Raw genomic sequence first — 15,758 nt, 5'->3', positions numbered from 1 at the left:
TGTTGGAGAAAGTTGGAGAGGTTATTGGTTTCGCGTTGGGTGCGGCTATGAAGGTCAAGATCTGCGAGTAGAATGACGTGTGGGAACGTGCTGAGATGTGCAAGGAATTCAAGAGAGAGAGATTGTATGTTACGGTTGTATATGTTGGCGGCGTGAAGGATCCTGGATGAAAAGTGGATGGTAGCAATGATGTACTCTGGAAAGTAAAAGGGGTGCGGAGGGTGATGGAGGCGAATAGAAAGTGCAGGACGGATGACGAGGGTAGCGCCTCCTCGACCGATATCATGAAAGTGGTCTGATTGGTGGAGGGTGAAACCTGGGAGGTGGGCAGATTGGTCTGGGCGGAGCATTGCTTCGTTTAGTAGAATGGAATGTACTGGGTGCTGGGAGGTAAAGGTCTGAAGGTGTAAGCGTTTACGGTGAAAGGACTGAACGTTCAACAATAGAATGGAGATGGGAGAGGTGGCCGGAATCCTTTGTAAACTACCTGCCTTGATTATACCAGTGTTTCTAACCATGTGAATAAAAAAATATTTAGTCAGGAGGTTTGACAATGCAGATTTAAGGGCATGGTTTGCTGCAGCTTGCAAGTGTAAGAGGACTAGGTGGCGATGGTGGGGGTAGATGTTGTGAAGGGAAATGGTTATAAAACGGACGACATCTTCAAGAGTAAGCGGGGGGAAAGAGAATTACTGGGAGTGGTAGGAGGGTCCAGTGGGGGCTACTAAGTTGGGGTGATTTTTGGGAGGAGCGGGTCGGGCTTTGCAAAGGCGGGAGTACATTGGGTGGTTCTGTCCGGGAGGAACCTGGGTGTTGGGGCATTTTGGGGTGGGATGGAGTTGGTTGCAGTGACCGCAGACCGGCCGTCCGGCTTTATATTGTGCAGTGCTATGATCATTATACGTCAGACACCGCTCGCACCTTAAGGGCTATGGGGGTGGAGCACGGGAGGACTCTACGCGGTAGTGCTGACGGAATATGGAGACCCCCGTTGAAAGCAGGCGATCCACATCCATGGCCGTCGGGAGCAGAACCCTCTCCATTTAAGTCGGCACGGACTAATTTTTGATTCGGAGAGCTTTTCGGGCAGGGGGGCATCTGAATTGAGTCCAGCTAGTTATGTTCGGGTTTACTCCCCGCACCACACAGTTAAAAAGGCTGTATCGAGGGGGTGGAGGAGGGATTTTATGAGAAGGGATAGTGAGTGGTTTGAAGGGGGTAGTGGAGCCAAAGTGGAGTTCATTAATTTGAAAGCAGCTGCTTCCCCATTAAGCTTAATAATCATGCCGTTGGTAGTTGGTCTGATGTCCGCTACGTCTTAGCGCTGTATGTTGAATCTTGTAAGGACCAGGAAGATTCTCCTGGGGGATCTGAACTTGGGGGATGGGTTTAGAAGAAGGAAAGAGTGGGTGCCCGGTGGGCGCTGCTGGATATCTCGAACAGAGGTGGTGGGGCGACGAAATACAGGAAGAAGAGTGAAATCATTATGGAAGGACGTGGCTAGTGAAGGCTGCTCGGTGTCCATAGTATTGTTTCCTTGGAGTTCCGACGAAGCTATGATTAACGACGGTAAAGGTGAAGTCGGTGCGACAGGCGGACGGCGGGATAATGGTTCGGTTTCCAGTGGACATGAAGAAGAGTGTATTTTGTATTGCACTCGAGAGTCCCGGTCGGAATCTGGAAGCACGGGGATATGACGGCTGGTGCTTGGATTGGCCAAGGAGGCTGACATCACAGGGCCATGGAAGGCGGTGGGGTTGTTTGAACAATGTTGGGCGGTGTGCTGATGGAGGTGGTGGTGGTGGTAGTTGTGGTGGTTGATGAAACTGTAGTAGGTACGTCGGGCATGGTTACGTGCACTGGTGCTTGTGAGGTAGCACTAATTATTTGTCCATACACTCACTAATTCTCTCACAACAGGGTCGAACCCCGCAATGTCCACAGCTGTTAGGGCAGGGACCGTCCGGTCCCCAGTGCGAGTCCTTGAATCAGGAAGTCACCACCGAAAACCGCAGAAAGATGCGACTTTTTCCTAAGATAAATGTGTGTCTTCGTGGTCCATGTCGTAAGCCGGTGTAATGCCGAGTCGTCTGAAGCTGGTATCCTGGAGTGCTAGCTAGTGGGTTTACGTCGTACCGACACAGATAGGTCTTATGGCGACGATGGGATAGGGAAGGCCTAGGAGTTGGAAGGAAGCAGCCGTGGCCTTAATTAAGGTACAGCCCCAGCATTTGCCTGGTGTGAAAATTAGAAACCACGGAAAACCATCTTCAGGGCTGCCGACTGTGAGATTCGAACCCACTATCTCCCGGATGCAAGCTCACAGCCGCGCGCCTCTAACCGCACGGCCAACTCGCCCGGTAGGTATCCTGGAGTGAAACTTCCCAATTGTCACTCGGTCTACCTGACGGAAGACAAATGAAGGGCAATAAACCTAGTCTCCATGTACGGTGTAGGTACAGTCCCTGGATATAACGTTGAAGTAGTTTCAAAATCTCCCAAGAGAGCGCAGGAGCAGGAAAGATCGTGTTCACTTTTTGACACATTTGTTATCAGTTTATGTGATCATATATCAGATGTAGGCAGTTAAGAGATTCTTCTACTTCCTTGGCCTTTTCTGAGATCGGCACTAATGTAGATTAAGCCCTGTTTTATGGATGCTAGATGCTCCCTGAAGCCAGCCCTATATGGGGGTATTTATTCACTAATGCGTGTTTCTATGGTTGATAGCAGTGTGATATGTTGTGTGTACGGGAAGCTGTATTAAGATGATCAGAAACACCCAGTTTTCAAGCTAGAAAAAATAACCAAACGTGAGTAATGTCTTCGGCCCATCCTTGAAATGAATCCGGGGCCCTAAAGCCAATAGGTGATAATTCATCCGTGGAGCCGAATTTTCAGATTTTTTCAGATTTTCAGAATTCAAATAACAAATTCGAATTTTGTCCACAAAATTTCCAGTCTTTAGCCCTGCTAAATTTCTTTTGCTAGTGGCTTTACGTCGCACCGACACAGATAGGTCTTATGGCGACGATGGGATAGGAAAGGCCTGGGAGTTGGAAGGAAGCGGCCGTGGCCTTAATTAAGGTACAGCCCCAGTATTTGCGTGGTGTGAATATGGGAAACCACGGAAAACCATCTTCAGGGCTGCCGACAGTGGGATTCGAACCCACTATCCCCCAGACGCAAGCTCACAGCCGCGCGCCTCTAACCGCACGGCCAACTTGCCCGGTTGCTTAATTTCATCCAGTATAGTTGTCACCCGTTCATGCTGATAAATAAACAATAATTATTTTTAAACAGTTTGTGGTGCTCACTAACACAATTTCATCATTTTAAATTTTCCTTAGAATACCTGTATTTTGTAAAACCCTTATTTGTTTCAGCCGATTAACAAAAGGCCAATCCCTGACTCATAAGCAGGAGAATAAGTTGTTCGCAATGGAAACCTCTAGCCTGAAGGAAACCCAACAGATGTGGGGCAGCCGATTAACAAAAGGCCAGTCCGTGACTCATAAGCAGGAGAATAAATTGCTTGCAAAGGAAACTTCTAGCCTGAAGAAAACCCAATAGATATGGTGCAGCCGTTTAACAAAAGGCCAGCTCCTGACTCATAAGCAGGAGAATAAATTGCTCGCAAAGGAAACCTCTAGCCTGAAGAAAACCCAATAGATATGGTGCAGCCGATTAACAAAAGGCCAGCTCCTGACTCATAAGCAGGAGAGTAAATTGCTCGCAAAGGAAACCTCTAGCCTAAAGAAAACCCAATAGATACGGTGCAGCCGATTAACAAAAGACCAGCTCCTGACTCATAAGCAGGAGAATAAATTGCTCGCAAAGGAAACCTCCAGCCTGAAGAAAACCCAACAGATGTGGGGCAGCCGATTAACAAAAGGCCAGTCCCTGACTCATAAGCAGGAAAAATTGCTCGCAAAGGAAATCTTTGGCCTGAAGAAAATCCAACAGATGTAGGGCACATTTTTCCTGGCATACACATTTTAATTTAATTTATTTTAAATTCTTCCCCTCCTAAAGGGTCATCTTTGTTGTAAATAAGTGGAGACATGGAAGGAAGTTTGTTAGTCTAAAATCGTATCCGGACATCACAAGTTTCACCTTCGTATCATTCTGACTGCCAATTAACTTTTTAATTGTTAATAGTTCGATCGAGGTCCGACTCATTGGATAAATGGTCAGCGTTGAGAACTTCGGTTCAGAGGGTCCGAGGTTCGATTCCCGGCCGAGTCGGGGATTTTAATCGCTTTTGATTAATTCTTCTAGTTCAACCACCACAGAAACCCGCAATAGTGATTACATCCCTCCATATAGGGTTGGCGTCAGGAAGGGCATCCTGTCGTAAAATAGGGCCAAATCCACATATGTGTGACGCAGTTCGCACCCGCGACCCCACAGGTGTGGGAAAAGTGGCAGAAAAAGAAAAGAATAGAAAAGAAGAAAAGAATAGTTCGATGGTGATCTCGTGAGTTACTAATTCTAACATTACAACACACCTGCAAGTTTTATGGGAACATATTACAGACTATATAAATTGCTATAATAAAGTTTATTTGGAGTGCGAAGATGAATTGAATATTAATCTGATTTTATGCAACAATATACACATGTAAGTAGGCGTAATGAAATAGTTAAATTTGCTGCACAATAATATTTGTTATTACATATGTGCTCGATTGATGAAATATTAACCATTTCTTACCAAAGTTTTATCTATACGAACATAAAGTACAACCTTTCCCATTTAAAAAGTGCATATTAGTGAAAATATTCACCTACTAAAATTTTAAAACTGATATAAAAAAATATTGCTTACAACAATGTGCCAAAATACATCATTTGATACCGATGGAAAAAAAATCCTCCCCTACACATTTTTTGAAAAAAATAATTCATGACAGAGACTTGAAGAATGAAGTGAAAATAATAATGCATATGAGTCAAAATATGTGAACTGACCCCCTATTTCACCAGCATTGCCCAAATTACAGTATGATTTGGATTACTTATACGCATGGAGTATTGAAAACTGTTTGCAACTTAATATAAATAAATGCTGTTTCCTTCAGATTTCAAATAAGAAAAATACATTGAATTATAAATATAAAATTAATAATGAAGAACTCAAAGTTGTTCACTCTGTTAATGACTTAGGGGTAATTGTTACAAGAAATTTATCTTTCAATGAGCATATTAATACAATGGTTAATGATTCCTATAAGAAATTGGGTTTTATAATTAGAAATTCAAGAGATTTTTCTAACACGTATGCACTCACCTTATTATTCAATAGTATTGTCCGATCAAAACTTGAGTATTCATGTATAATTTGGTCTCCTTGTTATAAATCTTATCAAAATCAAATTGAAAGGGTGCAGAAACGCTTTTTAAGATATATTTATTATAAAAAATATAAGATATTCCCCTTTAGAAATTATGTTTCATATGGATTTTTGTTGAATGAATTTAAATATGTATCGCTATCCAGTAGGCGTGTAATAGCTCAACAAATTTATCTCTATAAGATGGTTAATGCATTAATTGACGATAATAGTTCGCTTCACGAGTTATGCTTTAATGTTAGAAAAGGAAATTTAAGATTTCGGCAATTGTTTATTACTCCAGTCTCCAAAACTGTATTTTTTAAGAACTCTCGGTTTATCAATATGTGTGAAACATACAATAACTTAATTAATAAGTATCATATAGATCTTGACTTTGCTTATGAATATGACACATATGTAAATATATTAAAATAATTTTTCTCGTCGAAGTGATTTGTTTATATGTATAATATTTACATGATTTTGTTACAAATTTTTGTTTGATTTCTTAACAGGCTTCTGTATATGATATATTGTTTCATCCATTTCATACAGAGTATTATCATCTCATTTACATAGCGTTTTCACATTTTCTTCTTTTTGGTATTTCTATGTTATTTGTTCAAATAATTTGTAAAAGCCACCTATAATTGGAGCGTGTCTCTGTTGGTGGCACATTTATTAAATAAATAAATAAATAAATAAATAAATAAATAAATAAATAAATAAATAAATAAATAAATAAATAAATAGTTAATACTTTAATACTGTAGGTAACTCTGCAAATTCAAAATATTATGAAGATTGTAGACAAATTATTTTTGAGCAGTGTTTAAACACATTTCTATGAGTGCAAGTTGCAAATTATGAAATTTACTTATAATACATAAACCAGAGCGAACTATTAAATATGACACACAGGTGGCATCATTTTAAATAAACGTAGGCCTACAGAAATATTTTCATGTTATCGCGCCGCAATATTTTCTTAAATGTATCAAACTTGTAAACGTCTTTTCTAATAATTTTTAAACAAATGACAGATATCCTTGGTATAGACAGCTGTGACTTTTACCTTTTCACTTTACCCGTTGAGTTGCTCTTAAAAATATTTCAACTATATTTATTCGATTAAATCTTTGCCTTCGTAGTGTTACTAGCTGCCGTCATCAGAGACTTGGGTTCGATTCACGGTACTGTCAGAGATTTAAGCATGACAGGAGGGCTGGTATGAGGTTTAAATGATACATGTAGCTCACCTCCGGTGGGTCTGTGTCAAGAGTTCTACCACCTTGGGATGATGATGATGATGATGATGATGATGATGATTGTTGTTTAAAGGGACCTAACAGCTAGGTCACCGGCCCCTTGGGATGAAGACAGGCTTCATGGTTAAATTATTATCATGCTGGCCTTTGATTCAAGAAGTCCCGGGCTCGATTCCCGGCTGGGTCGGGCATTTTAACCTTCCTTGGTTAATTCTTCTGGTTCGGGGTTGGGGTCGACTATAGGGCACCATCTCGAAAGACTTCCTCCGCTCCGGATACCATACGCCATTATTATTATTATTATTATTATTATTATTATTATTATTATTATTATTATTATTATTATTATTATTATTATTATTATTACAGGCCAACCGTCCAGCTTCATGGCTAAATGATTAGCGTGCTGGTCTTTTGTCACAGGAGTCCCGGGTTCGATTCCCGGCAGGGCCGCGAATTTTAACCATCATTGGTTAATTTCTTTGGAACCGGGGCTGGGTGTATGTATCGTCTTCATCATCATTTCATCCTCATCACGACGCGCAGGTCGCCTGCGGGTGTCAAATAAAAGACCTGCGCCTGGCGAGCCAAACATGTCCTTGGACACTCCCGGCACTAAAAGCCATACGCCATTTCTTACAGGGCAACCAGCTTCTATTAACATTAATCAGAAGGAAAGTGGAAGATGCCCACCCTTCGAAGAATGAAGGGAAGGTCAGCGAAGGGAGTGAAAATGAGAGACTTCTTAAGAGAATAAATGTTGAACAAGGGCGGCCGGATAGGAAGGATGAGGTTGAGGAGCCTGACACAAGTAAGTGGAAGCAATGTTAGACTCAGCTACAGGAACCGTGGTTGCCAACCCACCCACCCAGCCGCGCTCCCAAATTGAGAGCCGTAAGTTCCTCTTTTAGTCACCTCTTGCTATAGGTGGAGAATACTGAGTGTGTATTCTACCACCCCCATCTACAGGGTATTTTATTGCTCGTATAGCTTTTGCTTCTGGAGTCCTCCCATCCCCCTGGTCGTAAAATCATAACCTCTCCACAAAAGATATTCCTGGGTACGGCCTTGGGTGAAAGCTACAGCCATGAAAGGGTAATTTATTACGTAACCTTGATTAGGGCTATATTATCGTTCTAATCAAGATGAAATAAGGAATAATGAATTATTATCAATCATCCCTCCACATAGGGTTGGCGTCAGGAAGGGCATCCGTTCGTAAACAGTGCCAAATCCACTGCGCGACACAGTTCGCACCCATGACCCCACAAGTGTGGGAAAAGCGGTAGAAAAAGAAGAAGAATGAATTATTATATCAATATTGTTTCTCTTTATTTTGCACATAATTCACAAATCTCGTTTATCAAACTTTAAAAAAGAAAGATCTCTTCACATGGTTATGTGGATATTTAACACATTGAACACTGACTTAATTGTATCATGTTAACCAGTGGCGTATGCTGGGATCAAGACCTGGGCTACCACTAGATTGTTGATTTAGTGAACATCAAGCCTTTTAAGCGTTTTGAGCTGCAGCCGATAGCCACCGGAGTACCTGCTTGTTGTCAAGGCTGCTTCACAAGCTACTGCGGACTCTGCAACTGTTAATACTGAACACCTGATCAGTGGATATGGTAGCCTAAGATTTAGCACATTAAAGTCTTTAGCAAAAGTCCGGCTTTGTGGCTGAATGGATAGAATGTTTACCTTTGGTCCGATGCCCCCGTTTTAATTCTCAGAATCAACCCCCTCGTACTGTTAATTCCCCTGGCTTGGGGACTAGGTATTTATGACGTCCTCGCCATTCATTTCATTCTCATTAGATCGCCACCAAACCTATGCAGGTGCCATGCACCATTCTTCTTATTATTAAATACAAATTTTGAATTTTACAGCATTACCAGCGGTTGTACCCATCGTTAACTGGTTTATTAGCTTCCTCGGGAGATCAGTGGTGGTATCTGACTCATGATCACGGGTTCGATTCCAACCAACAAACAACACAACCAACAAAACCTTAAAGATTGCCTTTTATTTTAGCAGATCTATCTATAGAAAGAAAACTATATTACTCCTATAACAGCAGCCCTGCAATGTCTTCCTACAAGGATGTAGAAATAAACGGGAGTGAAATATCAGCACTCCTTCATCTATGAGTATGAAGTGAAGAAGTATATACGACGAGGAAAGCATGTTTATTAGTTAGCAGTGGCGGCGATCTGATGGAACGAAGCCTAACCCACCTATCCCCCGGTCCCCTCACCAATCGGAGACACATAAGCAAGCCGCGCGAGGTGGGTCGAGGGGAGAGGGAGGCAGAGCCTGGGCTGCAAGATTCTCCGATGCCTTACCCTCGGAAATACATGCGACGTTTTTTTATCTTTGCTTTGAAGTTTAGTAAATGGAATAATGTGTCAGATACTTACATTATAATGTGCTTTATATTTCCATCGTTATCATTTGAGATTTGGGCTTGGTAGCCCTCAGTATACGCCACTGATTTTAGCGGCTGTATACTGAGTATTTTTGCTATAATTTTAAGTTTTTATAACTTCAACACTGTATTCTAAATTATAATTATCTGTCTCAGCACAACTCATTTTTTTCCTTTTTTTTTTTTTTTTTTTTTTGCAAGTGGTTTAACGCCGAACTAACACACTGAAGGGTTTAGGCGACGCAAGAATGTGAAAGGTTTTGGATTGAGAAGCAAGCAGCTGTGGCCTTAATCAAAGTACACCTCAGCATCTGCCTGGTGTGAAAATGGTAAACCACTGGAAACCATCTTCAGGGTTCTTAATTAAAGTACACCTCAGCATCTGCCTGGTGTGAAAATGGTAAACCACTGGAAAACATCTTCAGGGTTCTTCTATTTTCGATACTGAATCATGAAACCGGGCCAATATCTTTATCACGTTTTTGAGCTTTTTTTAAAATTTCAAGATATGTATGTTACTAACTTTTCACATTCACATCTATAATTTTTAAATTAGTATTAATCTCTCTAAAAGAAAAAAAATGTGATTGGTTAAGGTATACTTTCTCTACAGTCCCAGTTATGAAAATGTCGACTTTGTGTGGTAAAGTTAGAAACATTTGGGTATAAAGAGAGGCGCGTTGCTATTATTATCATAATTGGGTATATTTCTATATTTGAGTTACCGGTACTGATGGGAAGTAGAGATCATTCATCATCATCACTACCATCCAGTTTGGATCATGAATTCCAATTTATCATGGTTTCTATCGTGCTATCGCTCAGAGAAACACTTTTTTCCTTTAGACAGCATATTAATACCAATGTAACAATTTTATATATGAATATGAAAAGAATTAATAACATACATGATTTGAAATAAATTTAAAAAGTCACAATAACTAGTAGAAATATTAATTTGTGGGAGGGGGCGGGAAAGAGAATGCAACAGCTAACCAAAGGAAATCTTCAACCCTTTCCCAAAGGATGTGCATTCATTTAAATGTAGAATGAGGTCATGGGCGAGAGGAAGTAAGAACTCAGCAGGTGACAATATTGTGAGTAGTATGGTATGTGTAAATATGTATATGTTTATTTTGTATTTCTTATGATTTTACCATCATAGAAAATACCCCCATTGCAAAATAAATGTTCTGAAATGAGAATCAAGACACTGTGACACCACTGTAGGAACACAAGGCAAACACAATAGGAGAAAAGGATCCCAATGAGTTAATAATATAAGTATAGGAAAGGAACAAACAATTGTCAAATCAGGTGTTTGTCCTGTGTTCCTATTCTTTTACCACCTGCATTTGACTTTATCTTAATGCTTCTTCCCTTTTCTTTTACTTACCCAACTTTCTTCTTATCCTACACTTATCCCACATGCAGACTGGAAATCTGTCAAGATGCCCCCTCAATGTCCTAATGAAACTGAGAAGCAGAAACGAACTTGTTGGGGGCTGAGAAGAGATGGATGTAGAAGAACTGGGATAGGTGAGGAGAGAGCCAATCTATTTGAAGATGTGCAGATTGTTCTTGTTCCTTTGTGTTTCCTTGTTTTTCTTTGTCTTCTATTTTTGTAGCTCCCTCTTCCCACCCGCCATTGTAGTCTATATGTTCCTTTCTTAGTCCCCTTTCTCTTTCTCTCAGACTTGATTTAACACTTCTTTGTTCCTTTACTACAGAGTGAGTTGGCCGTACTATGAGGGGCGCGCAGCTGTGAGCTTGTATTCGGGAGATCGTGGGTTCGAACCCCACTGTCAGCAGCCCTGAAGATGCTTCTCTGTGGTTTCCCATTTTCACACCTTAATTAAGGCCACGGCCTCTTCCTTCGCACTCCTAGTCCTTTCCTATCGCATCGTCGCCATAAGACCTATCTGTGTAGGTGCGATTTAAAGCCAATTGTAAATTGTTCCTTTCCTATAGTTATATATAATAAAGCACGGCACATTTCTTTTTCATTTCAGCAACTTGGATAAATACCAGAGATATCCTCTGGTTCTTGGTGTTCTTTGGTTTTGCTGTGAACTACATGATCCGAGTAAACCTGAATATTGCTATTGTGGCCATGGTGAAGAGCAGAGGTCACGATAAGAGCAATATATCTCAAACGAGTGAGTGTCTCCAGGCAACGACACAGGAGACCATTGCAATGAATGAAACAAATGGTAGTCTTCTCATACAAAATCTAGAGGTTAGTAATTAAAAACTAGATAACAGTAGAAATGACTGTCTCCAGTTACCTACTCTGCATGAATAGTCTAACAGAATCTAGAAAATCTCCAGCCCAGTAAAACATAAATTTTATACGACTCAGGTTTTCCTCCACATATTCATATTTTTAGTATTTTGATTTTTGTTATCACTGAACTAAAATAGCATACATCTCATAAACAGACATTGCCAACAAGTTCCTGCTGATCTGATAGGTACATTTTCAGTATAGATGTAGGCTATGATGTGAGAACATTCCCTTGGTTCAAATCGCAAGGCATTACACCCACTCATTAATGAAAAGATGGAATTTTGAATTTTCCAGCATTGCTTGACAAGACACATGCCAAATTTTCATAAGAAACATGCAGTGCAATGAGCAATGTATCATTACTCGTGAATGAAATATAGAGTGGTTATAATTTTCAATGTAATTGATGATGGAACCTATGTTTTCTCTACTTGCGATCTACACATCAATTCCTTTCAAATAACCTACAACTTATTTGCAATCATGATTGTAACTTGCACTAATTCTGTATTTTCTTAATCCAACCTGATTATTGACAAGTAGTTATAAAATATGTTTAACAATAAATGATATTGCCATAACAACTCTTTTGTGACATTCTCACTGCCTATTAACCTCAATTGACCTTCGGCTCCCTAGTGCTGAATCGGTAGACCTCGGTTATCTTCGAGATTCGTATTGGCAACCTTTGACACACAAACTATGAATCGCAGTGAGACATCTAGCGTACACTTTACGTACTAGTACCGGTGTTGTTTACGCAGCAAAGCCAAAATATAGAATTCATGCTAGGAACAAGATTCGCATCGAGAAATGTTATATAATGTGTGTGTGAGACACAGTTGTTGTCTTGAGGTAATAAAGGTTTAGAAAATTCCTATCGATCGATCATACTATCGATTCAATTCAAATTTCATTTCCATTCTGTTGGCAGTATTGCCGGAACCGGGGTAGCTCCCTCCTTACTCCTCACCCCCGTAAAACCAAGTATCACAAAAGTTTCTCGGATAATACATGGTAAAAAGACGTTGATACATGATTTCAAGGCGTCATGTTTTGCGAACGGATGACATAACATTTCGCTATGGTTCAGAATCATGTGCAAAATGTGCTCACTGAACATTAGTACCATACAGTACGCCTGCAGGGGAATAGCTCCCTTATAACCATGTGCACGTTAGTTGAGCAGCAGCAAACGATATTGGAAGGGGCTGCTGAATCATACTGTATAGGTTGAATCAATAAGAAGGAGTTCACCACAAATATCTCCAGGTCCACTTAAGATATTGATGTGTTCACATTTTAATGGCATTTTGGAGCTTTTAAAACAGTATGCATTCCATTTCCATTATATTATTAATATTGATGATATGTAAGCCTTTAACAACTTTGGTTTTTAAATAGAACTATACAGGTTTTATCCACCTGCACAGAAATGTTAAATTAGGCAAATGCAAAAATAATAGTGTTCTTGTTTACCAAGTATGATATTCTTATGGGCGTGGATCAGAATTCCTCACTGCACTCATTCTAGTGTGGAATGTATGTTGGATGCTACTCAGCAGCAGGACATTGTGGTAGGTAGCTGTAAGCCGAAGGGTGGTTTGATCCTCCACAGTTCCACCAACAGCTGTCATAGATCGCCTAGGAGTCACCGAAGAGGCAAACTAGAGAAATAAGGAGTGAGGTAGTTGCTATTACATATCAGTCTGCCAAGCCCACTGAAACGCATGCACCAACTGACCTCATGAGTGATATTTTGACACCATTCATAACAGGAACTGGCTGTATAAGGAATGGTATTACTAGCATCTCTCATACCTTGGTCACCTTCATGTTGGCAAAGCCAAGGATGAGATAGACAGGCCAATGAAAGTAACAAATTTTTTCTAGCCCATACCAGAAGACATAGTGCACTGCCAACACTACACATCGCCAGCAAAGTATTTCGCCAAGATGGGAATGACTGAAGTGAGATGCGTCACGTCAATCAATCACCACTGATCTGCATTTAGGGTTGTTGCCCATGTGGTAGATTCTCTATCAGTTTTTTCTACTCTTCCCTTTTTTCTTCAACAATTTCCTTTATGTTGCTCCGACACAGATAGGTCTTTTGACAACAATGGGATAAGAAAGAGCTAGGAGTGGGAAGGGAGCGGCCGTGGTCTTAACTAAGGTACAGCCTCAGCATTTGCCTGGTGTGAACATGGGAAACCACAGAAAACAATCTTCAGCGCTGCTGACAGTGGGGTTTGAACCCACTATCTTCTGAATGCAAACTGAGAGCTACGCGATCCAAACCCCACCGCCAGTCGCTCGGTACTAGTCTTTCCTTAAATGATTTCAAAGAAGACGGAAGTCTATTAAACACCTTCCTTGGTAAATTAGGCAATTCAGTCTCCTTTCTAAAAATGAATATTTACCTATATTTACCCCCATTGAATTACAACTTGTCTCCATGTTATGATCTTTCCTACTTTTAAAGACTCCATTCAAGCTTATTCGACTATTATCTGCGCACTTTTTAGCGATAGATTTACACCCTAGTGCTGAATCGGTCGACTTCGGTTATCTTCGAGATTCGTGTTGGCAAGCTTTGAAACACAAACTAAGAATCGCTTATGCTTGCTGTGCGAGATCTGGCGTACACTTTAAGTACTCGTACTGTTGTTATTTATACAGCAAAGCCAAACTATAGAATTCATGCTAGGAACAAGTTTCGCATCGAGAAATGTTATATAGTATTATATATTGTGTGTGTGACAGTTGTTGGCGTAAGATAATAAAGGTTTAGAAAATTTATATCGATCGATCATATTATCGATTCAATTCTGATTTCATTTCCATTCAGTTGGCTGTATTACCGGAACCGGCAGTGCTCCCTCCTTACTCCTCAACTCAGTACAAAAATCTATCACTAAAAAGTGCGCGTACAATACTAATGTCATTCCACGCCATCTCACCACTGGCAGATCGGAAAATATTGCTTAGTTTAGCATCTCTACTCATTACTCCGAGCTCTTCCCTGCCCTAAGTTTGCAACATTTCCGAAATACTACTATTTTATTGGAAATAATTCAGTACAAATCGTGCTTATGTCCTTTGGATTTTTTCTAATACTCCAATCAAGTAATCCTGGTGTGGGTCCCATACACTGGAACTGTAGCCTACTCTAATTGGGATCTTACCAGCAACTTATTTACCCTCTTCTCTACATCCTCACTACAACCACTACGTAAACTCATAACTCTACGAAGAGATCTGTAACCTTCATTTACCACCTCGTTAATGTGAATACCCAAATGAAGAACTTTCGTTATATTAACACCTTGTATTTACAGTGATCCCAAGGAAGTACTTTCACCCTGTCAACAGCCAGTTTGGTTGCTATGTTTGTAAAGACATCATATCCATGTGTTCTGATGACAAGTTTTGCTGGTTCGGGTGTTGTTTGTGCAGAACCATGTCACCAATGGACTATGGCCAATAGGGTAGGAGAAGTGGTTTTATATACAGTAGAATTCCGTTATAGAGAGAATTCATAACGGGAAAACTTTACTCGCTATAACGGATTGTCGTTATATCCGATATAAGTCAGGAAAAACCACGTACATTAAAATCGATAAGTAACCGCAATCCGTTTGTTCAAAACTTGCGTTTTCGCAATTTTCCATACTACGACTTACTCGTAAGTTATTTTTTAATTCCGAGACAACATGAACGCCTGTCAATTTCATTCTTAAAAATTGGAGTTGCATCACTCTAGCTGATTCTATGGAAAATGTTACAGTTTTCTTATTTAAACAGAGTCTCCTAACTTAATTTAACCTCAAATGTATCATGAAAGCATATTTGAAACACCAGTAGAATAATGATAACCTTTTCGCTATACGTTACTTGGGAATAGCCTTTCTGAAATTTAACCAGACGCGAGACTGGATACCGTGGTTCAATCCCGGTCACTCCATGTGAGATTTGTGCTGGACAAAGCGGAGGCGGGACAGGTTTTTCTCCGGGTACTCCGATTTTCCCTGACATCTTTCATTCCAGCAACACTCTTCATTATCAATTCATAGCATTTATCAGCCATTAATATGTATCACCCAGGAGAGGCAACCCCATCGTACTAATAGCCTATATATGGATCATTCATTACATCCCTGACCCGGTCAAAGACTGTACAACAGGTTGTAGGTTTTCATTTTCAACCAGACGCGAGAAAATACAGTGAAACCGCGTATGCGTTTCTCATTCAGACGATTTCTCGCTTAGCAACTCGTAAATTCGAAGTCCCGATTCACGTCGTAACAAACCTATTTTAAAATACCTCATTAAACGCGTCACACATTTTGATTAGTACCGCTTAGTACTATAACATTTTTCCCATCCCTGAAATTGTTTCTTGACATTCCTTGTGAAAGGAACGT

The 15,758-nt window shown here is 40.4% G+C and overlaps 1 protein-coding gene across 5 annotated transcripts in view; it reads left to right on the top strand.

Annotated features, from left to right (window-relative positions):
* The window catches only part of LOC136858275 (sialin), a 116,446-nt gene that overhangs the window by 26,521 nt on the left and 74,167 nt on the right, over positions 1-15,758 (top strand). The window contains exons 1-2 of one of the 5 annotated variants that reach the window (XM_068228870.1): positions 3,566-3,968; positions 11,054-11,280. In XM_068228870.1, the coding sequence (XP_068084971.1) occupies positions 11,119-11,280 (162 nt within the window). In that variant the 5' untranslated portion in view covers positions 3,566-3,968; positions 11,054-11,118. Of the gene's footprint in view, positions 1-3,565; positions 3,969-4,523; positions 4,625-10,775; positions 10,972-11,053; positions 11,281-15,758 lie in introns of those variants that run through there. The other 4 variants (XM_068228866.1, XM_067137689.2, XM_067137690.2 and 1 more) reach the window with 4 other exon arrangements.

The sequence above is a fragment of the Anabrus simplex genome, chromosome 1 (assembly GCF_040414725.1).
Source record: "Anabrus simplex isolate iqAnaSimp1 chromosome 1, ASM4041472v1, whole genome shotgun sequence".
NCBI classification, from domain to species: Eukaryota; Metazoa; Arthropoda; class Insecta; order Orthoptera; family Tettigoniidae; genus Anabrus; species Anabrus simplex.
This window is presented reverse-complemented; position numbering and strand designations above follow the sequence as displayed.